The sequence below is a fragment of the Sitodiplosis mosellana genome, unplaced genomic scaffold, assembly GCF_009176505.1.
Source record: "Sitodiplosis mosellana isolate CC-2019 unplaced genomic scaffold, AAFC_SMos_1.0 Smas_scaffold_4, whole genome shotgun sequence".
Lineage (NCBI taxonomy): Eukaryota > Metazoa > Arthropoda > Insecta > Diptera > Cecidomyiidae > Sitodiplosis > Sitodiplosis mosellana.
Window position 1 is genome coordinate 263437 of NW_022595247.1, and position 23807 is coordinate 287243.

Below are 23807 nucleotides of genomic sequence, written 5' to 3' on the forward strand. Positions count from 1 at the left end.
ATGCTGCTGCTGCATCCAAGTGGAGAAGTTTTCATGTGTTGTTGTCGCTCGAGGTGAATCTCGTTGTATTTGTTTGGAATTCCGTTGTTTTTTTTTCCCTCTACGTTCGTTCAACAAATGATTACGTCACCGATGGTACTCCGCATTGCAATGCATTCTGTTCGGCTGCTTGTCGTGATGCTGATACTGCTGCTGTTCACTCTTTTGTTGAGGTCGAAAAAATACACCTCATTTTCTATTGCTCACCAATTTTCAATTGTTTGCCGCACAAAAGACATAAATCATGTGGAATAACTAATGTTTCATTTAAATTATTTCTCGGAAACGAGATCTGTCTGAATTTAGCTGCTTGACGCTAGAAACTTCGAAGTATTTCAATAAATTCCCTGGACATTTGACATTATGTTCTACTGAGGCCATAATTTACAAGTGAACACATTTGTTCATTCACATTTAATTGTATTCTAATATCTTCATGTTTCCTTTGTACTGTGAGCGATAAGAATGGAAGCGATAAACTTATTTATATGAACGAGAACAAGTTTTTATTTTTTCTTTGCATGACTTGATTGAAATCCAACTTTGACAATCTCGCTAAAATAAACCTCATTTACTAAGCATAAAAATGAAATTTCGTCTTCCAAGTATCCGAACATTTGATTCTTTCGTAATCTGTTTTCTTTGGGATCAGAGTTTGGGAACAAAAAAAAATTGTATTTATCTTTTGTTATCACCCATTTCCATGGCACAAAAATATTTACAGTTCACAGATGCACACTAGTAGCCAGACGATCTATGAGCAAGGTTTATGCTCATTTTTTTTCTTCTTGTTGCTGTTGCTTTTGTTTCATTCAATGTAAACAATCCAATTATGCTTATTCTTTGCGAGAAAAAAATGACCAGAACGTAGGAATCTAAAGATAAATAATAATAAAAATGTTGGAACAATTCCGAGCATATCTTAGCAGATAGAATAAAATTCGATTTATACGATGCATTTGTATACGTTAAAGCGCATAAAAGATTCAATACAACTACTTGTCTTATTCTTGATTCGTTGTCGTCGTCGTCGTCCATTTTTCGTTTCCTGAACAATTGTTTGCTCTTTATCGCCCGCACGAGCGCACTCATTTCTCATTGAACAACAAAAAGAACGAAGCAAAATGTGGGAGACTGAAATGTAAACAATACGTCTTGGCTGATACCGAGTCGTGTTTATCGAATGAAATCCAAAAAGGACAAGCGAGGAAAAAAAACCGCATTGAAAGAGTTGCTGATTGTAATTCCTAAGCGAACCGTGGAGAATAGTCGACAATTGGTCGGGTATTTGTTTTCATAAAATTCAATTTGGTATTTACGGCGTCTTATGCATTTATTTAGGAATGGAATTTGTTTAGTGCATTTTAACATTTTTGATTTTTCGATCGGCATGAAGGATACACACAAACATACACGCAAACCGAATTATATTTATTTTGGATTCAATGCATTTCCGGTTGGCTGGCAACCGAAATAAGAAACTATTTGGTACACAGTCTGGTTTCGTGAATTTTGTTTCCATTTGGTTTTGCGTTGCGGCAGGCCAAATGTAGAAATGCTAAAATTTTCCGCTTGAACCGCTGTAACTCTTGAACCAAAGCAGCAATAACACTGGCGTTGCAAGTGGAAATGGCAATGGAATTGCTTGTCTCACCAGTTGTTTTACATATGCTCTGTCGACGCAGAAGACAGTTTTCCTCGTACATTAGCCTACTTTTATTGCGGGCTGACGAAAGAAAAACTAAATTCCGATGTGAAAATAAAATATGCAAAAACTACACAAAAAACAAAACTCCTCGCCAACACCACTACTCATTTAATAACTTGACTTCAACTTGCAAGTGTTTTTCTTTGTATGCCACTTTATTTTCGCAACGATGGCATGTTCACGGTTCAGAGCCATGCAAACCTTCTATTAGGTTCTAAAGGGATATAATGTGTACGAGCCATTGAATTTTAACGGCGTTGTGCTACCACCAAACTGAGTATATGCATGAAATAGAAGGAATACACACTTCATCAGCATGATGTCTTCGTTTTATGGCAACCAGATTCGTGTGCTTCCTTGGAAAGTGCACAAGTGTTTTTCTGCTCACACACACACACACACACACACATACGGTGCCGCACCAAGCTAACGAATACACAACAAACCGAAATTTAAATAAATGTTCTTCATTTCAGGTGTCTGGAGTGGGCTTGATTCATAGCACTGCAGTTTCTCAACTCGTTGGGAAAACGTGCATGCGAACCACGTTCAAAATGCCGTTTTATGAAGAAAAAAAAATCATTTTTCGTCTACGCTTCAGTCGTTCTCCATTTTCCAGCCCAGTTGCATGAACTGTTTAGCATAAAGCTCATCGAATGTTTATGCGTTGGTTTTAAAACAATGAAAACACAGTGGCAGAAAAAAAATATCCAGCCCATACGAATCCAGGGAAATTCAAGTGGAAAACGAATACTCAACCTTCAAATGCACAATCATCATTTTGCCCACTGCTGAACGCAGCCTACACTAATCTTCCACCATTGCTCGTTGAATGACCACTTTTTTCACCATTTTTTTTCTAGCTCTCACTGCTGCACTGCCGTCACAGACGCATCCTGCAGAGACAACATTTGCATTTCGCTGTGATATGCATGCATGAGTCTATTTGCGATGGTTTTTCGTGCGTTGCATGGATTAGTTGACGTTTTGTTGTTTGCACAAAATCACATTAGACGACTAATTGTTGTATATCAATGAAGATTATCGCGTCTGCAGCCGAAATACACACGACAATCACAACTTGTAGTTAGATCCAATCAAGCGAAACCGTTCGGCCATTGACTATTTCTGGTTTTTCCGGCTACATTTTTTTTGGCTAACCAAATGCAGAATCCAATTTTATTTATTCACATTTTATTGCTCACCTTAAGCAACTGGATACTGGGTTCCTCGCGTACGATTCACAAATATCCACACCGGATTTCACACCATTTTACATACGTACGACAATAACAACTTTGTTATTGCTATTTCCGACCATTAGCAGTTCGTTTTTGTCACTTCATTGTATTGTGATGCTGAACAGGTGCAAGAAGTACCCATCTTCTTTCTATGTATGCTTTATTTTTCGTGTTGTGCGCAACTGGAATGGCCAATTTTAAACTATTCGCATTTATGTAAATTCTAAAAATAAAACTTTCGTCAGATGCACGTATTCACACGATTGAAATGAAAACACCGGTTTTGTTGCAGTTGAAATTCAACGAAAACGACTATTGTCGAATCAGTTATTTGAAATGGAACTCAAAACTGGCAGACACCTTATACTGACTACATTATTTCCTATTTGTTGATCAAATATTCTGTTCGACGATTCAATTGTTTGGCATTCCATCACTTTATTTTACATGTATACAAACAATCATTCGTTACTTTTGCCAAAGAAGAAAACATGCTGGGAATCATATCAAACACAGCTGTTTTATCTTAAATACGTTCATTACGATAGTTTGAATTAGAAATTGTCAAATGTCTAAAACGGGAAGTCAAGCTTTGGAACTTTGAGAAATTTCGTCTTTTGCTTTCGTATCATTTCACTAGATGGCTTCCGATATTTTTACGTATTTCGAATGCTGGAAAGTGATTATCGTGAAACGTTCATATGAAATACAGCGCCAAATTCAGATAAATAGCATGAAAGAAAAACTTTTTATTTACCTTAAATTGATTGTTATCATTCGGTGTTTTATTAAAGTATTTTAGTTCGTTTGTATGTAGTGGTTGCCTTAGAAAATCCTGCTTATTGACACTTTTCATGTTTTGAATTGTACCTACTTAACTTCTATGTAATGTTAACTCGATGAAATTGTTTGAAAAATAACCTTCATGTGTTTCAAATGCATTTTAAAGGTCAAACCAGTTGGTTTATAAGGACATATGAGTGCAGATTGATTTATTTAAAAAAAACATTACTCATACATTACTACATTCATTCAGATTGTATTTCAAACTCCGTGTAAACTTTTTGTTATAATTCAGGTACTAGATAAAAGTTAATTTGTTCACACCTAAATTTAAATTTGCGATAAATGCCCATTTGTATCACGATGATATAATTTTTTCGTGTTTTCAATCATCATATGACACTATAATTCAACCTTATATGAAATATAAAATGACATTGCATTAATTTTTCAATAAAAACGAAAATGATGTTTATAGCAGAACGTTTCACTGAAAATATTTCAGTTTCTTCCCTTCTGCCAAAGGCATAAAATAAATTGTGGAAAAAAGCGTGAAAATGTTGTCAAAAAGAATCAAACATATTCTGATCTTTTTCTATCTGAGTGGTTTTCATTCCATACCCTCGGCCAGATTCGGTGGAAGAATATGGAATGCGTTGATTTTCGTTGGACATGCCTCTTTATGCGTGTGGTGCTCGATCGTTTCCTATACAACTGTTATTAAAATACAATCTCGTATGGATGTTATCGATACGTTCAATTCCATCGCGTATTATTTTGTTTCCGTCATTTTGTAATGGATTTTACTTTTCGAAGCATATTCCAATCGAAAACATTTGAACATTTTCTGGGAGATTTTCACTCGAATCGATGACGAATTCTCATCGCAAATCGGTTCAATCCAATGGAACTATTTTACCACATCGTTTCTATTATTTTTTGGAAATGTGATATATTTTATTATACTATTTTTTCCCATCAGGAAGCAATGTTTTATCAAAACACGATATTTACTTTTTTCCATGGTATTAAAACAAAAACACAGAGGTAGCGTCACTTCGAGGGCAATAACTTGAGAACGCATTGGTAAAATGTCATGAAATTTTAACAGAAATCGAGTTAAGGTTGGTACTATTTGGTAGACCCTGGGATTTTTTGTTTGTGGTGCCGCATCTAGGTCAGGCCGAAGACTTTTCAGCCCATGTAGTATGCGTTAAAACATCCAAGCTTTTCGGTTTTTCTAGTTTATTCATGATGTTCATCAATCGAAATACATTTGATCAACATGTTTTCTTCTATGTCCTGCATTTGAAAGTGATAGCATTCGAATTGCAAAAATTGAATACAAAATTGCTGCAAATGGGGAAATCAAATCGGTTTAAGAGAAAACGGCCACAAAACAAGCGGAACATTGAACTCAATCGTTGCAGAAGAATTCGCAACTACTACGAATCGATCCATGAATTTTCTTGACGTGTGAACATTATATTCGAATTTGATTGTATTCATAATTTGTTTTCAATATTCTATGTTTATTCTGTATATCGGTTAGCAATAGCTCAGAAGAAAATACATGGAACTTAATTACGGTAAATTTAACATTTTTAAGGACTATCAAATTTCTAATCTTCTACAACACAATCTTTTTAGATCTAATAACCATGATGATCTTCTGCACGATTGATCGTTTGATTGTTGATTTGGTCTATTTGATCAGAAGTGCAAATGATTGTTACAACGCCGTAAGTTTGGAGTTTAAATTAGAATGAACATATGCAATCCAAATTAATGGCTATCGCTTTCGTTAAAGGTCAAAACGGTTCGACTTCAACTATTTAATATGTTCGCAGACCATTTTGATAATCATTTAGCTGAAAAAATATATCTCTTGGAATATTTATTTATAAAAAATTTCTTTATGAAGTTTTTGCTTGGAATGTATCCTATCATTCCATTCCTGTCCCATGCCACAGTATACCAAATGGACTTTTGTCCGATTCTCTTTCATACAAAAGGAATTTTTATTATAAACATTAAAACCTCATTGAATGTATGATTTCAACCAATAATTTCATTAAGTCTTTTAATCGCACTCATTTTCTTTTAGCTTTTGAGGATGATATAACTTATGCGGTGTTATTGATTCAATTTTCTCAAATTCATTTAAAAAAATCGTTTCACTTATCTTTAAACACTTCTCCTACATTAAATGACCATATTTTAATGTCGCAATACCTGACATGTTCCCTTCAAAATTACAACTTTCAATCGTTTTAAACTTTGACATGTTCAACGTCATTTCAATTTGATATCAAAGAAAACTAATTACATTATAGTAGATGCTCATCGATTTTCTAACACTTCCATTAAAAAAGAGATATTTTGTTGAATTCACATTTCAGTTCCTTTCATTCAATCACAGATTCAATATCTGTCCAAAAAAATTACATTTCTGTAAAAATATCCATTAATGTTTTTCTGAAATCTGCAGAATTTTCTTAATGTAGGAGAATTGAGTAAGTAAATACTGTTTATTAATGAGAAGAACAAGACTAATATAATACCAGTAATATTACATATTTAAAGGAAGGATATAATCCTCTAACCTGTACTACATTCCTACAATAAAATGATTAATACCGTTATTATTAAAACTGGTGTCGAATAGAAACCACCTGAAATGCCATCTATGAGTTCAACATACTATGATGTCAAGTCTTACTTTCAAAACACACGAAGAAACAGTTCACACCAAATTTAAATAGAAGAAACAGTAGCATAAATTAAAAAAAACATAAACAAAACATTTAAAACATTTTTTTTCATTATTTGTTTATTTAATATTTTTGTAATGAAGAAAAAATTGCATAAACTCTCGTGACTAAGAAACAAAAAATGGGTGATATACATTCCAAGAAACACTTTTATCATCAAATTTTACATCATTCTAAAATTGAGTAGTTTGCCAGTTTTGCTTTTGCTTTCAACACGAGAATTCACTTTGATAAAATTATTTTTTCGGTCATTTCTTTTGGTCGTAAAGTATAAATTAACGCAAATAAATTTGTTATTTACATGATATTATTGTTCATCGAGAACGCTAGAGCGGTGTAGCATTTCAAGTGTTTATTTATATAGTTGTACGTGTCGTGTCCATACATTGCAGAAGACAATCTGAGGAAACGCTCAATTTGAAAACAAAAATCGCGAAAGTAAATATAAAAGCAATAAAAAGAATTACATTGGTAATCCCGAACTTTTCCGTACCGTTGGCCTTCGTTGTCCGTAGGTACTTTTGGTTATTTTTTGTGAATTTTCTTGAAATAAAGGCAGTGAAAATATAATAATGAAAATAAAGTGAAAAATCGGTCACTTTAACTAAAACTTCAACAATTTTGTATGAGAGGTACCCGTAAACCAATTCTTATTGGCTTTGAACTTTCTGAGGGTTCATTTTTTGGAGAAAAAAAAAGATTCTGAAAGTTTCATGTTGATCGCATTTGCAGAAGTTTGGTTTTTGGCCCTTAATTTTTTTCCAAAGAAATGTCGACAAAAATTGAGGACAAAAAATCAAACTTCTGCAAACGATCAACATGAAACTTTAAGAATCTTATTTTTTCTCCAAAAAATGAAACCACAAAATGTTTGAAGCCAATCAGAATCGATTAACGGGTACCTTCCATACAAAATTGTCCAAAAATCGGTAATTTTAGTCGAAATTTCAAAAAATTTGTATGGGAGGTACCCGTAAACCGATTCCGATTGGTTTCAAACTTTCAGAATCTTATTTTTTTTCTAAAAAATGAAATCCCAGAGAGTTTGAAGCCAATCGGAGTCGATTTACGGGTACCTCCCATACAAAAGTGTCAATTTTTTGAGGTTTTTCTTAGGGCAAGTCCTCAGGATCAAATCGAAAATGGCTCATCTTCGAACTCAAACTAAGTTTTTTGGATACAAAACTTTTGGCATTTCCAGATTTTGATTATCTCAATTATTTTTTGAGTTATCGTGTTTACAAACAGCTACGACGACGACAACGACGACGGCACACGAACGGAAAAGTGTCTCAAAAAGTGGTTTTCTACGCGTTTCATGAGTTTTTATAATGATCTAAACCAATTTTGCGAAAAAAGTTTTCGGGACCAATTCCTATACTTTCCCTTGACACGTTGTGTACGGAAAAGTAAAAGACCATAAATGGCGGCTTCAAAGCTAAAAATCACAACCATCGGTGATGGTATGGTAGGAAAAACGTGTTTACTCATCACATATGCTGATGATAAATTTCCTACGTTCGATGTACCACCTACAGTTTTCGAAAATTACATCTGCGACCAAACCATTGATGGCAAGAAGTTTGAACTCACATTGTGTGTCACAGCCGGTATGCACCAATTGTATTTTTTCATAATAGTGGTAGAGTGGCCTGAAAAATAACTCAAAGAGCGGCTTCAGTTTGCTTCCACTTTATAACGAATGCTCTCACTTTTTATTTATTCAAAATATCATTAGGGCAAGAGGACTATGATCGTTTGCGACCGCTATTCTATCCAAATACTGATTGTTTCATTATTTGTTATTCGATATCCAACCGAGCATCCTTCGAAAATGTGCTCGAAAAATGGTACCCAGAAATTCAGAAGTGCTCACCGAGTGTTCCGATCATCCTTGTTGGTGAGAATTCATTGAATACTATTCAATTGATTCACGAAAAATCATGTAGTATGATTCATATTATGATTCAAAGATGAGTGTTGTTTAAACTTAAATTCACAGCAAACTTGAATGTTCATAAAACCGAATAATGGGGAGATAGTGTTTAGTGATTACTGTTCGTGAAAATATTCGCTCTATTGACACGATGCTTGATATTTCAGGTACAAAAAGTGATAAACGCTATCCCATCTCAGAAAAATTCGTGACTTTGAACGAAGCAAAGGAGTTGAAGCGGAAAATCAAAGCAAAGGCCCTGATCGAGTGTTCGGCAATAGAGAAGAAAAACATTGATGCTGTATTCCTAGAAGCTGTACGTGCCGTAGTAAAAAAGCCAAATATGATGCCGTAATTGAAGAGAAGAAAGATTGTTCATGCACAATTTTATAAATGGTCGATGCAAAGATAACCAGCAAAATATCGAAATCATACAATTTGTGCTGCATGCACTCATACATAATATCTATGAATAGTATCTATGTAAGACGAAGTTTTACTCACTGCTGTCCGAAAATAGAGAAAAAGGAGTTTTTTTATCGTTCGTTTCTTCCAATTATTAGAGACATAATTTTTGTTTAATGAATGAAATAAATAAAATATCAACTACTGATTAAAAAAAAGATTTCCATCAAATTCTTTTAAATGGCCAAAATTTATAAATGAGCTTACTTAAGCTGCCAAGTGAAGAGTGTACAATATCAATAATAATGAAAAAATGACTGTTCATGCCAAAGTTCAAATTCAAAAAATTAATCACCAATTAACAAAACATGAGTTTTTTTTAATGATTCAAAACGACATTTTCATTTTTATAAAACGACATTTTCATGTGTGATTCTTTCCAGTGTTATTGCTTGCTTTTGGTTAGAGGCATGACTCAACCGATAACAGAATTCAAAATAAATGGAAATCATATCACAGAATTACTGATATCAAGAAAATGACTGAAAAAAACTTCTTTTCAACACATAAAAATGGTGGTATCCAATTCAAGAAATTAATTTCAGTGCGATTTGAACTTGTTTATTTCGATACTCTTATCTCCCATTTCCATACATGCTTTCTGCAAAGATTTATTCGAGTGAATATCATTAGTTCTGTTTTGGCTGTCAACACGAGAACTGACTTGAAAGAAAAGTTCTGTTCTCTTGATATTTTTTTAAAACAAAATGTGAATTTAATTGCTGTGTTCATTTTTTTCCATAAATTAATTACGTTCAACTTAATTTTGGCAAAGTATTTTCGATGGTGATATGTTAGTGATTGAAATAACATCTTGAATTAATTTTAATAAGAACTTTTATCAAATTCGACATTGATTTCATAAAGCATTAAAGACTCTTATAATATTTCTTTATCAAATAACAAAAACATGCATTTGCATCGATTTTGAAGTACATTTGATCGAGATATGTGCTCCATTGACGTCTTTCACTTACTTTGAGAATTGTGAGTCATTTGATTTTATTTCATTTTCTTAAATTTTCAAATATCTCCATAATCACATCGTTGGAGAGTCGATCCCTTTACATCTGCCATATCTCGACAGATGAAAATAAAAATTGGAATCAATTTTCTCAAACATAACATACAAACATTGGACTTTTCGATATTTTGTTCTTTAATTCTTTCGAAAAATGTAAAAAAAAATTAAAATTTATCATTTTTCAGCGGTGTGAATTGCGTCCTGAAAACCGACCGGTATTTTTTTATGTGTGTGCATTTCGTAATTTATTACCCAGGGCAAGTTCTAGAACGAACGAGTTGAAAATAAAACGCGAAAGTAACGGAAGTAGACAAAAGATAAAAAGCAGCAACCGTCACTGATAGTAAAATCACGATAAAATGCCGCCACTGAAAATAACAACTATCGGCGATGGTATGATTGGAAAAACGTGTATGCTCATTACACACACCAAAAATGAGTTTCCAGAGGAATATGTGCCAACGGTGTATGAAAACCACACATGCAACCTCTCCGTTGACGGCAAAGACTATACGCTCACATTATGGGACACAGCCGGTATGCACGAATTTTGTTGCCGTTCGCAATCGGAATTTAAATTCAAGTTAAAAATTAATTTGTTTACTCATTTTGGAATATAGGACAAGAGGACTTTGATCGAGTGCGATCGCTAAGCTATCCAAATACTGATTGTTTCATTATTTGTTATTCGATATCCAACCGAGCATCCTTCAACAATGTGCTCTCAAAATGGTACCCAGAAATTCAGCATTGCTCACCGAGTGTTCCAATCATCCTTGTTGGTGAGAATTCATTGAATACTATTCAATTGATTCACGAAAAATCATGTAGTATGATTCATATTATGATTCATAGATGAGTGTTGTTTAAACTTAAATTCACAGCAAACTTGAATGTTCATAAAACCGAATAATGGGGAGATAGTGTTTAGTGAATACTGTTCGTGGAAATATTCGCTCTATTAACACGATGCTCGATATTTCAGGTACAAAAAGCGATCTACGCTATCCTAATTCAGAAAAATTCGTGACTTTGAACGAAGCAAAGAAGTTGAAGCAGAAAATCAAAGCAAAGGCCCTGATCGAGTGTTCGGCAATAGAGAAGAAAAACATTGATGCTGTATTCCTAGAAGCTGTACGTGCCGTTGTAAAAAAGCCAAATGTTACGATGTGTCCATGCACAATAATCTAAATTGTTAAGATTTTAAACGGGCGATATGTTATTTTTACTGATACAGAGTGAATAGAACGTACACTGTACGTCGTACAATGCCATCTACGAGTTCAACGGCGCACTATGGGCATAAAGTTTCAAAACACATAAACACGCAGTTCACATATGTTAGTAAACAAGGTTATCACTGTAATATTCACTAACTAAATGGTTGCGAGCATTTTATCAATTATTAATCGAATGAGAAAGATTCTTAACACCAATTAATCATAAACTCTGTATCAGTTTAAATAATTTAGTATAATGTTAATGGTGATTCATTGACTTCTTATTCTAATACAATTTATTTTTTCGTATTTTGCATCAGAACAAGAATATTCTTAATCAATTTAGAGCGAGTATTTGATTTAAGAGCTTTTGAATAACAAATAAAAATGCCGAAATCCGTCTTAAACTAGGATTTCCAATGTTTGATTTTCAATTCTGTATTGCATTTGAATACTGTCTTTTTTTTAATATTTAAACAGTCAGAAAACAGTTTCAATTCGCATCTTTTGTTAAGTTCTTCAGCAATTGGGACCCAAGTCTTGGGTGTTCCATAAAAAATATTGGCTTAATGCAAAAATGGCTGCAACTGCTACTGTGAATGCCACTGGGATGCTGGGTAATAATTCGCTAGTGAACCATACAACAATGCTCAAGTGTTGAACGAAAAATGAAAAAAAAAACTCAATGAACTGTAAGAGAAGTAATATACAAAAATCCGGTGCGAATACAATATATAAAATGATGGATTACGACCCGTGTGCGAATATTGTAACTGACCAGTCTGTTAACTAATTTCGGACAAAAATGACTTACTTTGATTGAAATTTCAGTGCAACGTGTAGTGTAAGTCTATCAAAGTTAACTGAAATCATTCAAAATTACAAGTCAAAATAATTTGCTTATTTTGGGACAAAGTGATTTTCTTCATACAAAAATATAAATTCAATCAACTACAGTCAACTGAATCTAAAGTCAGTCAGTCATTTTTTTCCACACGGGGAGCGAAAAAATGGCCATTATTTCAAATGAAATCAATAGTATTTGAAGAATAGCGTCGATTACGTACGAAAAACTACGAGTGCATAAAGATTTATCAAATGATGCACGCAATTGATTATCAGTTTTAAAAATCATCCGAACCAAGTCAATTGAAGCCAATTAATGAATCATTGCATTCCGTTGTAAGTAGTTCATTCAGAAAATCGGCCAAGTTATGTGGATCAAAGTTAAAAATAACTGCGGATTAATTGAAATGTACGTTATTCGGTAGACGAATGTCACAAATAATTTCCTTTTCTTTAATTTAACCTCACGAATAAGATGGGACTTTGAATGTCAACCACATCTGGTGTCTGTTTTTCTTTATTTTGAAAAATCATACCAAATGACGAACATATTTTCTGTAGACTTCATAAAATCGGACGATTACGGGCACTGGTAGCCAAATATACCGTTTTTATTCACAGATATTTTCGGTCATTTTTTCATTCTATTTTGGCCGAATTTGTGGTGATATTTTGTGTGGCTTCATAACGATCTGAAAATTGTATGGTTTCAAATATCAATAAAATTGGCAGGCAATGTCATTCGAGCGTCTCGCAATAAGTAAACCAAATAATCCACATCGAAATTGAATCTTCAATTGCATGCACGAAACGAATTCCAATGCAATTCTATTCAATTTTACATTTTGTTTTCCTTTCATATAGTCGCACTAAAATCCGTCCGAATCACAGTGGCAGTCAACAAGTTTTAGCCCAGACTTAATACGCTCGGTGTCTGGTGAGCGTGTGAGTGTGTTTGACGTAGTAGTTCGATCGGAATTGAAAACAACTTCAAAAACAAATGGCAAAATGACATTCTGAAACTAAATTGAATAGAAAGCAATTGAAGCGGATTCAATTGTGCGTACTGTGGGATTGTTGTTGAAGCGTCGAATTGAACATTCTTATATTGGAAATCGACTAGACATGTCGCGTCGTTGATTCAGTTGAACATCTTGTCGACCATAAAAATTCTCTATTTCATCATCGAGTTGTTGTATCAATCAATTCATATCAGTTCGATTTTTTTGTGTGTGATTGAGATCGAGGGTCTTCGGTTCGGAATTTTCTAAGTGATTTTTTTTCCTCGGCAAATAGCAAATATCTCAAGAAAAATGTTGACTTTTCTGCTCTTAAGTGCAGTGCTCGGTGGTTTATTTGTGCTATATGTTTACATTCGGTTTCAGCAGTCTTATCAGCTGTGGTCGAGACAAGGAGTGCCAACGATTCCACCGTCGTTTCCATCAGGGCATCTCGACTCTCGTATGGCGTACATGAATTTTGGCTTAATGGCAATTGATTTGTATAAAAAGCTCAAGTCAAAAGGTGACTACGTTGGCTTATACTTTCTGAATAAGCCCGTTCTGTTTGTACTAACGCCCGAATTTGCGAAAACCGTGCTAGTTCGTGATTTCCAGTATTTTGTGAATCGTGGTGTGTATTTTAACAAAGACGACGATCCATTGTCGGCTAATTTGTTTTTCATTGAGAACAGTGATTGGCGTCGTTTGCGCATTAAGATGACGCCAACCTTTAGCAGTGGCAAAATCAAAAACATGTTCTTCACCATTTACGATGTGGCCGATGAAATGGTAAAGCATTTACAAATGAAATGGAACAGTAACAACAGCAGCAACAGTGGTGGTTCAAAGAGTGAATTCATTGTTGAAATCACCGATTTGCTGGCGCGCTATAACACCGACGTCATAGTGTCATGTGCATTCGGTACACAATGCGACAGTTTATCGAATCCAAAATCCGAATTTCGTGCGGTGGGTAAAAAAATGTTGACATTCACACGGATCCGTTTGCTAAAACTCTATGCAGCAATGCTGTTTCGGCGTCAGGCACGAGCGCTCGGTTTTCGTTTGCTCCACAACGACGTATCAAAATTCATAATCGCAATGTGCAAAAAAACCATCGAAGAGCGCAAAGAAAAACAAATCGAACGTCGCGATTTTATGCAGCTGATGATTGATTTATATCGAGAAGAGGAAGACGGTGTAAGTGGTGACGGCGACGGGCTATCACTTAAGGATATTGCAGCGCAAGTGTTTTTATTCTTTTTTGCTGGCTTTGAAACCTCATCGACAGCCATGACTTATGCTCTTTATGAGCTCGCATTAAACAGGGTGATACAGGATAAAGTACGCGCCGAATTGAATGACGTTCTTAGTCGGCACGATGGTAAAATCACCTACGACAGCTTAATGGAGTGCACCTATTTGGACCAAGTGATTTACGGTGAGTTGATCAAAACGCAAAGTGGAAATGAATTCGATAGTTTTGTGATGTGTGCTCACGCAACAATCCGTAGCACATTTCACCATTCGTGACGTGCTATTTAAAATTTACTTTACATTTCATTTTTGATTGTTCCCTATCGATTTCTTTTTCTTTTTCTCCATTTTCAAATTCCACCCGTTGCACACCAACGACATGAACTCCGGACGCAAAATCATCATAGAAACGATGCGAATGCATCCAGCTGTTGGTACACTTCATCGAATCATTAGCAAGGATTATACACTTCCCAATGGTGCCGTCGCACCAAAGGGTACTTATGTGATTGTTCCGGCTGTTGCGTTCCACAATGATGCTGAATTGTTTCCAGATCCGAATTGCTTTGATCCGAACCGCTTTAGCGATGCAAATAAATCGAAACGGCACTCGTTCAGTTTTTTGCCATTCGGAGAGGGGCCGCGCATTTGTATCGGCGTTCGCTTTGGCATGCTGCAGACGAAACTCGGATTGGCCATGTTGCTGAAACATTTTCAATTTGAAACTTGTGCTAAAACGAAAATTCCAATTAAAATTGATAATGTTTCGTTACTATTATTGCCGTCGGGTGGTGTTTGGCTGAAAGCGAGCAAAGTGTAACACATTCTACTGACTTTTAGCCACTCTTCGCCCTTCTCTCTCTTTGCTCGGTATAAATCACATCGCACCATTATATCACGCGTTCGCGTTTTTATTTCTAGTTCGTAATTTTTTTTGTTTCTCTGTTACAGTGGAGGAGGCGAACAAAAAAAACCACACTCCCAAACATGAAACCATTTCACTTTGTACTCAAGTTTTCGCTTTTCAATTAAAAGTGAGTTATGCAGTTTTTCACTTAATGCGTTTTTCTTTCTTTTTTCGTAGTTGCAAACGAGCTTCCGGCACTGCTTTTCTCTGGACGGTAGATAAAAGATGAAATCATGGACAAAACCTCGAAGCATAACCTTGATTGACTTGTTCGTTTCCAAAACAAATTACAATTTTTTCTTTCACTTTTGGTTTCTCGTTGTTGTTGCTGCTTTGGTTTAATTCGAGAGACTATATTTCTTTCGCCGGTATTCATGACTTATGAATTTCAATGTGGAAAAGTTTTTGCAATTGAAAACTATGCGTTGGCGATAGAGAACACCTAGAATTAAAACTCAAGTGCATATCGTTGTAGCGAACACCATCAAATTTCACTCTTCAGCAGTTTTTCAAATGTTAGCATTGTGCTAGCTGGAAAATTGTGCACAGCCATAGCAAAGTTTCAATTAAATGTCAATTACCTATTGGGCTTTTGTAAGTGTGTTTTTTTGCTTGAGTTTTCTACCTGCGGTTTCATTGTATCCGTATTCAAATATAGTTTCCACCTCATGGCGCAATCCACTCAACACATGTTTCACCACGAAAAATGTACACAGTCGCACATATGGAATTTTCGCTTAGGAAATTATTTCACTCTTCCTTACTCTCTTTCTCTCTCTCCTACTCCGCCCAGTCGTTTTATATCATTAGCGTTCAACTGGGCGAAAATCTCAACGACCAACTATTCGAAAAATTGCAGTTTCGGCATTCGAGGTAATGAAACCACGCAGTAAAAAGCAGATTATATCGCTCTCGTTTTTTTTCTTATCATCATCGTTGAACTCGTTGATAGAGATTCTTTTGGATTCATAAAGCCCCGTTAATCTGGGCTTTGTGTGTTTATGGAGCAATTTTGCAATGCTTGTCTCGCGCTTGCACACATACACACACTCGATGACATTTTGTTCATGCGAAAAAGAAGTTAATTGAAATTAATTGGTGGCAAACTCGTGTACTGATTACGCTGCATTTGAAAAGGTTAGACTCATCATAATCAGGGTTTTCCGTTAATTTGTTTCAATAAAAAAGAAAGAAGAAGAGAAGAGTGAGTCATTTTGTGTTGGCAATAAGATTGCGATTGGATTTTGGGATGAAAAATTACGAAGAGCGGCTGGCAGGTGTCTTTAGCAAAAAAGGTAACACACATATAAGTCATAAAAAGAAACCATACTTATGTCTAGACCGCTCATCGTAAATTTTCAAAATGTCGGGAATTTTTGTTGGGAATTGGAAAAAATGTCGGGAATTCGTGAAAAAAATATCGGGAAAAGTCGGGAAGTCAAAATTGCCTAGAAAAACACAAAATAATCATATATTCATAAAAATATCAAATTCAAAATACACGTATTATCGTTTGTTATCTTTATTTTCATATTCTTTGATGAAGCAAAGTAAAGAAACTCGTGCCTAAGCGAACATAAAAGTATTGGTATCGATTCAAAAATCTTTTCAGAGCGATTTAAATTTATTTAATCTTGTTATTAAATAAGCTGTTGGAATGGAACTATACTTCGAAAAATATGTTTCAATTCAAATTCAGAATGCTCCACGCTTTAGTGAGAAAACGTTCAACAGATTTGCTTGATTTTTTTTTCTTTATTCACTTTAACTCTAAACTGTTGTGAATGCTAAACGACCTATTAGTGTCAAACACACTGAGCAATTGAATTACATAAAAGAACGACCACAAATGAGAAGCGATGAATTTCATTGCTTCATCATAATTATTGATCGGTGCGGAATCGTAATTTCTCGGCTGTGCCTGTTTTTGCAGTCATTGGTTTATGAGATAAACAATATAAACAAAAACAAAAATACGAACTGCTCAGCAAACGATGAACTACTCTATACAAGTGACAAATAAATTTGAGGTTTTATTAGACTTTTGCCAATACAGATAATTGCTGTGTATTTTCAACGACGGATCATTGTTTAGTCTAACAGAAATCGAAATTCATCGAAACTATACATGTATTCACATGTACGTTTTGCAAATAAGAATATAAGCTGTAACATATAGTATAGTAGTACTGGTGAGCAGAATGAGAATGTTTCATAATTTGACAAAAAAAAATGCGCGATTTCTAAATGTAACTTCTATAATTTGACTTGAATTGTACAATAAATTCTTGGAATCAAATTAACTCAAAAATGTCGGGAAAATGGACTCAAAAACAGAAAAAAACGGGAATCTTTTGTCTCAAAATGTCGGGATTTTTGTGTTTTTTCCGACTTTTCCCGGCCGGATGAGAGGTCTACTTATGTCAAGTAATAAGAACACAATGTAGGAGGGTGGCGTTCGGCACGTGAAGGTAAGCTATATGAATATGTACATTGAAAAACGTGTCCCGTTCGGAAAACTAATGCTCATGACGTTGAAATGGGAAAACATAATCTCCGTAAGTATGATATTAAGCATGTGAATTAACCGCAAAATCGTTGCAAAATTGCTGCAAACCCCGATCCTTCTTTTTCTGTGCCGGTATTCTACAACACATTCCGAACACTTTGTTCGGAACGTTCAATTACATTTTGGAAGGTGGCTATCAAACGTTATATATGGATTTGTATCTATTTTATTGATTGAACGTTTGATATCCACCTTCCAAAATGCAATTGAACGTTCCGAACAAAGTGTTCGGAATGTGTTGTAGAATACCGGCACTGGTTAAAAACAGCAAACATTTGCCGTCAAAACAAAAACATAAATAGAAAATTGACGGAACTTCACCAAAAATGGAAATGTTTAAATTCGCCTGTGAAAACCGAACGAGTGGAACAAACACATTCGTAATAATTTTGTGGGTTCCGTTTTAGTTATATTTCCGTAGTGGAAACTAACAAAATGCATTATTTATGTTTATTCTTATTTCGAAACGATGTTTCCGTAGCCAAGTTGCCAAAGTGAAGAATCTGAAACAACAGCGACACACACACTAGCGACCATCCATATCAGCAAGTTTGATGGTGGGTGCATATGCCGATTTTGAAGTTTTAAGTGTATTAGTGCGTCATAATTTGTAAACGGAAATCAAACAAAATTGCATTTAACACAACCGCACCGAACCGATTGCTCTCTGCACTCGGTACACAAAATCGTAAAAGTTTCGTTCAATTTTCGGAAAACATTTACATTTTAAATTGCAAAGTTAAGTTTACCAAATGAAACACAACATACAAATAAGTCGTCCTCGTCGTCGTCGTTGGATTTTGACAGCGTTGGCATATTTGAAACCGCTCGCGCTATTCAATTCGCAATGCATGTTATGGAATGCATATAACATTTTTGTTTGCTCTCCTCCACTCCTCTCGTAAACCACATACGGAACCGGTCCAAACGGAATAGGATATGTGTATGACAGCGTATGGCCAAATTGCACAGCATCAAAACCAGAAAACTAACCCAACTGACACAATGGAATATTTTCTATTTTGAGATCAGCTGTCGCTGGCACTTTTTAATTCGAATGAACATTTTGCATGATTCCATTAAAAATCTCCAACTTGTTTGCCCAACAATTTGAATTGTTAATTTTTTAATTGGCATATTTTGTCATAACAATCAAAGTCGTAAATAAACAATAATGCAACCGACTGAAAATAAGCTTCATTCCTGGCGGAATCCTTTTTTGGCTTTTGATGGAAAGTTGGCAGAAAATAAGCAAATACTGTGTTTTATGAATAGAGTAAAGAGACAAATTTCTCTTATTTGCCGAATTTATGAAATTATTTCCTTTTTTTTAAAGAAAACTTTTTTCTTGGATTATACACTACCCAGAGTGTAAGAGATAATTCACTGGAAAATTCGAATATTTGCTCATTTTATTCAACCTCTCAAACCGTCGGTACCGATTAAATCATGTCAAAAATAAAAGCGACAGCAACTTATAATCTCGATTTACGACCATGAAACGACATTGATTATATCGGTTTGACGCACACTCCAACGAGAAGAACATTGAATTTGTTGCACGAGTCGTATGTCTTGCAAAACACTTGAAGAAATATCGAATCGTTAAAACGATGCCAAAATGAGATATCCCAATTTCTTGCCGTTCTCCGACTGAAATATGAGCACTCGAAGTGACGCAGGTAGACTTGCCAAGTACCACTTCAAAGTTTCCCTTGTATTCAATCCGAGCTCGAAATGAATTCGATATAGTTTTCGATTTCTGGTCATCATGGAAATGGGGATGGGCCCAAGGAAATATTAACAACATCAATAAATATGCATATTACAAGTTGAACACAATATCATTCTCAGCTTTATTCAAATGGTATTTATCGCATCCATGTCGAATTTTCGGTGAGTCGGCAATTTATGATTGAGCCAATGGATTCGAAATATGACGAATGTTGTAATTTTGCAGATAACACCAAAAATAAGTCGATAGTTTTAACAGATAAACTTTCAATTGATGTGAAGCTGGAAATACACATTGCTGGAGAAAGTTTTCGGTGTGTACACACTTTGCGTTTTCGATGCTTTGGATGAGCTACAAATCTATCATGAACGGGATAACTTTTTGCCGAAACATAAGCCATGTCAGTTTGACTTGTGTTTTGATGTTATCTGACATTGAGCCAACGGATTTGTGTTATTTGTTTGTTCCATTTATTCTACAAACTAATCACCAAGTTCGGACGAAATAGAGCCTTGTTTTCTTGTTACCGTCATCACTACCGCCGCCGTCGCCAACTTTGAAGGTAATATCAAAATATACAGTATAATATTACGAAATGAATAGTTTTTGCGTTGAAGACGATGTGGCATTGAACAGAAGTTTCTCCATAAAATATGAATTACATTATTGTTCGCTACTTTCAAATGCTTTCTTCGTTCTGGTGTTTTTTTTTCACTTCTTCAATTCAGTTGCGTTGTTGTGCTGCCGTTGGCAAATGCTCATGATTTCTCTCGTTCGGTTAAACTTGAATTAGTTTCCATGACAAAAACGGCAACCGAAAGAGAGAGATGTCTACAAATAAAATTAATGCAAATGTCGGAATGAAGACCGACTTAACGGGAAAAACATTCGATATTTTACACAGCATTTAATGCTGAATAGGAACTTTTCGCCGTGTATTCAGAATAATGACCTTCATCTCTGTGTAAATATTTTCCTTGGCCCCATTTCCCCAGCACATTTGTCCCCGAAGTGTTGTTGTGGTGCTACTGTTACATCTATTTCTATATATATGTATAGCTGAGTTTAGCTACTTAAATGCATTTTACTCGTTTCAATTATTCTGAGCTGGGTACGGTAAGAGTCAGAAATTCTATGCCACAATCACCGCACCTTTAACCAAAGATACGGACAAATTGGGCGATGAATTTGAAATCATTTGATTTGTCCAATTATTTTTAATATTTTCTTGATATTCACCGTGTCTCAAGTTTGAAAGCTGGCACAACTTAATCTATTGGCGTTGATATACAATAGATTGCAATCGATTTTGGGCACTTGAACGCTCTCAAGTCCTGAACATAACTTTGTGCATGCACTTTAAACCTGATTCTGTTGCATCATCTCCATGACCAGCACACATAGATAATTTGTGCATGTGAACGAGCGAGGAATGGGGCAACGGAAGTGCGGTTTAGTGTATCGCTTTTATCGTCAAAGATAAACGTGTACGAATTGTTTTACACGTGCATTAGGAAATTGATGCATTCAATACACTTTGCATGTGCTCATAAGACCCTCCATTGAAAATTAAATTTTATGCTAATATTGCTCGGTTGTGAACACAAGACAATGTTTGCCTTGAGCGAATCAACCACACACACACATATACTTCATAATCCACCTACCCATCTCTCGGTTCACGATCAAACTATCGCAAATGCAACTAATATTAATATCAATTTGAATTAGTTTGAAGAGAAGAATTTCAATCTTAACGTGTGATTACAAAGTCAAGCACTGAAAATTCATTATTATGCTTCGCCAAAACCATTTTCCCTTTGCACAAAAGTTTTGGAGTGGTCGAGAGCTCATTTTTTCTCTATCTCCATCTCTCTCGCTCTTGGTGAAATATTTTCAATTGCTAATTATGTGAGAGTATCCGAGATTACCTGTGATAATTTCCATTTTTCCCTACCATTCACACTTTTCTTTGTTCCTTTTTTCATCTTTTTCCCCCTTCAAAGCGAGATGGTTATGCTTGTGCAGAGGAAAATTTCAAATTTTCATGATCCAAAGTTTCAAGCATAAAAAACCCGTTAATATCCCAGTTTGCATTACCGTAAAGGTGTAGTGCATTTAATTTTAATCTGACGGTACTGAATTTCAATTAGAAACATTTGCATAATTTGTCGAAACATATGAATCAAAAGTGGGAATATGTATTTGTGTGCATTGCACTAGATGTTTGGTGTGTGTGATCTGGTTTTTGGGCCGAGATTATTCGTTATGTGACAAGATGCCAAGCACATGTTCAACACCTAAAAACATCTTACATCGTTTCGTTGCCAATCGACATTTCGTCGCGTTTCGGTGTCAAGCGTTTGCACTCAGACACACACAAACAACATGACATGTTGAACATGTCAATGGAATTAACGAAATGGAAAATGCTTCACATCTCTTTTAGCACATGACAACATTTTCAATTCTCAATAAATTCGCTGCTTTCCGTCGCTCCCACTTTCAAACGAACATTTCCTTTCGTGCAGTTGATCTTTACGGCGAAAGAAAAGCACACAAATTCATTTCTTCAAAGTGTTGTTGTTTCTTTCCCCTCTCTTTTCACCTCGTTCGCACTTGCATTGTACGCAAAGACGGGTGCTGTTCAAAGGCACACACACACGCACGTGGTGGTGCTTGCCATTACTGGATGAGCTTAGCGAACATTCAAGCATTCTTTACAGAACCTCAAACGAAACATTGTTCATAAGTGTGCTTGGGCTTGCTCGCATCATATGGAACGAAAGATTCAACGCATTCACTCGCATTCTCTGATTTAATTGCAAAATTTGATGGGAAAATGTGCACTCTATGCAAACGAGCAGAAACCGAAAGAAAAAAATGTTTCCTAACAAAAAAATCAAGCAAATTAATATAAATTCAGTTGGCCAACGCGTCGAATCACAGGCATGGTGCGTTTTACCCAGATTTATGATGCAAAAACTTTACACGTATTTCACATGCTAAAGAGTGTGTGCTGTGATAACACCTACGGAATGAATGCAGAAAAAAAGAAGCATTAAAATTAGCGGTTAGTAAAATTAACACTCTTCTTCCTCCCGGAAAAAAACGTCGGTTTTTTTTGTGTACTCTGGTTTTGGTACTATGGATGCGACGTACGGTTAGTGCAGCACTGCAGCCATCGTAACATAAATTCTTAAATTCATTAACAGATCATATATTTTAATAGTATCACGGAATTAAATTAATGGGTCTGGTGGAGCAGACGCAATAAATACGATGAGGTTTTTTTTTTGGTAAAAGGTGCGAGCATTTTTGGGCACCACGTTCCCTCGATGAAATCAAATTAGACGGTTTACACAAAAAAATCTTCCTCACTCTTCTTACTGTATCTATTTGGCCGATGAAACTTGATTTATATTTCACCGAAAATTTCGAATTCCAACGCGTGTTTAACAGACAGAAGAATCTCTCCAGATAAAATATACGTGTATTTCGTGGACCAGCACCACACCAGTATTATGTGCTTACGCAATAAAATTTACTGTGTGGCGACGGGACTGGTGCTAATTGAAAAGTGGCGAGCTTTCAGCAACCTTCTTTCAATTTGCACGTTGAATTCACGTTGATCTACGAGGCAATGAAAAAAGAACGAGTCAAATGTGTAGAAGACTTACAACCTGACTTATCATTAACTTTTATAGACTTTGAGTGGCATTTGTAAATGTTGGCTGAAAATTCATTAAAAGTTTTAATGTGTTGCTTTTGGGAAATGAATCGATGGTGTCACCAAATGTGCGCTGTCGCGAGCATTTGCATTATTTGCTGTGCATATACATCACATCAATTTTACGTTCAACTAAACGAAAAAGTTCAACTTTCAAACAGACATTTGACATCAATCAGGCTGCGATGAAGAATGAATCAAATTTAAAATATACGTGTTTGTGAGGTTGTTTTCTATTCAAACTGGGTGCATATCATTCCGTAGCATTTGCACAGAGATTGGAAATTCATAAAATATGCAAGTGTACATATATTTTGTATTGGAAAAGAAGAAGCGACTAATGCACTTGTTTCTCGCTTGACAATCATCTACACTAAAAGCAACGTCAAACTTGATTTTAAGGAGGCTCACAATATTCTCTGCCGGCAAAAGTTTATGCACATACTCATGAGCAGCAACCATTTTGCACCCAAAAACCAGCAAATGCATGTTTTATTCATACACATTCCAAGTAATAACACACATCTTGAGTTTTTGCAGCGCACAGCCAACAAATGGAACGTAGCATTCCC

At 35.3% G+C, this 23807-nt stretch overlaps 3 protein-coding genes across 4 annotated transcripts; all 3 read left to right on the forward strand.

Moving 5' to 3' along the window:
• The first annotated feature begins 7968 nt into the window (after nt 1-7968).
• LOC129566620 (ras-like GTP-binding protein RhoL) lies at nt 7969-8836 on the forward strand. The gene is made up of 3 exons (XM_055442704.1): nt 7969-8155; nt 8284-8445; nt 8649-8836. Exons 1-3 carry the CDS (start codon nt 7969-7971, stop codon nt 8834-8836), a joined length of 537 nt encoding a protein of 178 aa, XP_055298679.1.
• Nucleotides 8837-9605: 769 nt separating this feature from the next.
• Nucleotides 9606-11584, forward strand: LOC129566631 (ras-like GTP-binding protein RhoL). Of its 2 annotated transcripts, none has more exons than XM_055442716.1 (4): nt 9606-9933; nt 10156-10507; nt 10591-10752; nt 10956-11584. In XM_055442716.1, the coding sequence occupies exons 2-4, from the start codon at nt 10330-10332 to the stop codon at nt 11159-11161; spliced, it is 546 nt and encodes a 181-aa protein (XP_055298691.1). In that variant the 5' UTR covers nt 9606-9933; nt 10156-10329; the 3' UTR covers nt 11162-11584. The 2 variants fall into 2 exon arrangements, with proteins under 2 accessions (XP_055298691.1, XP_055298693.1); XM_055442718.1 differs by having other exon boundaries at nt 9624-9739.
• Nucleotides 11585-13114: 1530 nt separating this feature from the next.
• LOC129566652 (probable cytochrome P450 6a23) lies at nt 13115-15335 on the forward strand. The gene is made up of 2 exons (XM_055442751.1): nt 13115-14478; nt 14702-15335. Exons 1-2 carry the CDS (start codon nt 13350-13352, stop codon nt 15112-15114), a joined length of 1542 nt encoding a protein of 513 aa, XP_055298726.1. The 5' UTR covers nt 13115-13349; the 3' UTR covers nt 15115-15335.
• Nucleotides 15336-23807: the final 8472 nt, after the last annotated feature.

Bases quoted from the DNA above. Each gene is read 5' to 3' on its own strand.
- LOC129566620 (XM_055442704.1), top strand. From the start codon at position 7,969: ATGGCGGCTTCAAAGCTAAAAATCACAACCATCGGTGATGGTATGGTA. The intron at 8,156-8,283 runs GTATGCACCAAT...AAATATCATTAG, and splicing joins CACATTGTGTGTCACAGCCG to GGCAAGAGGACTATGATCGT. The intron at 8,446-8,648 runs GTGAGAATTCAT...TTGATATTTCAG, and splicing joins TGTTCCGATCATCCTTGTTG to GTACAAAAAGTGATAAACGC.
- LOC129566631 (XM_055442716.1), top strand. From the start codon at position 10,330: ATGCCGCCACTGAAAATAACAACTATCGGCGATGGTATGATTGGAAAA. The intron at 10,508-10,590 runs GTATGCACGAAT...TTTGGAATATAG, and splicing joins CACATTATGGGACACAGCCG to GACAAGAGGACTTTGATCGA. The intron at 10,753-10,955 runs GTGAGAATTCAT...TCGATATTTCAG, and splicing joins TGTTCCAATCATCCTTGTTG to GTACAAAAAGCGATCTACGC.
- LOC129566652 (XM_055442751.1), top strand. From the start codon at position 13,350: ATGTTGACTTTTCTGCTCTTAAGTGCAGTGCTCGGTGGTTTATTTGTG. The intron at 14,479-14,701 runs GTGAGTTGATCA...AAATCATCATAG, and splicing joins TTTGGACCAAGTGATTTACG to AAACGATGCGAATGCATCCA.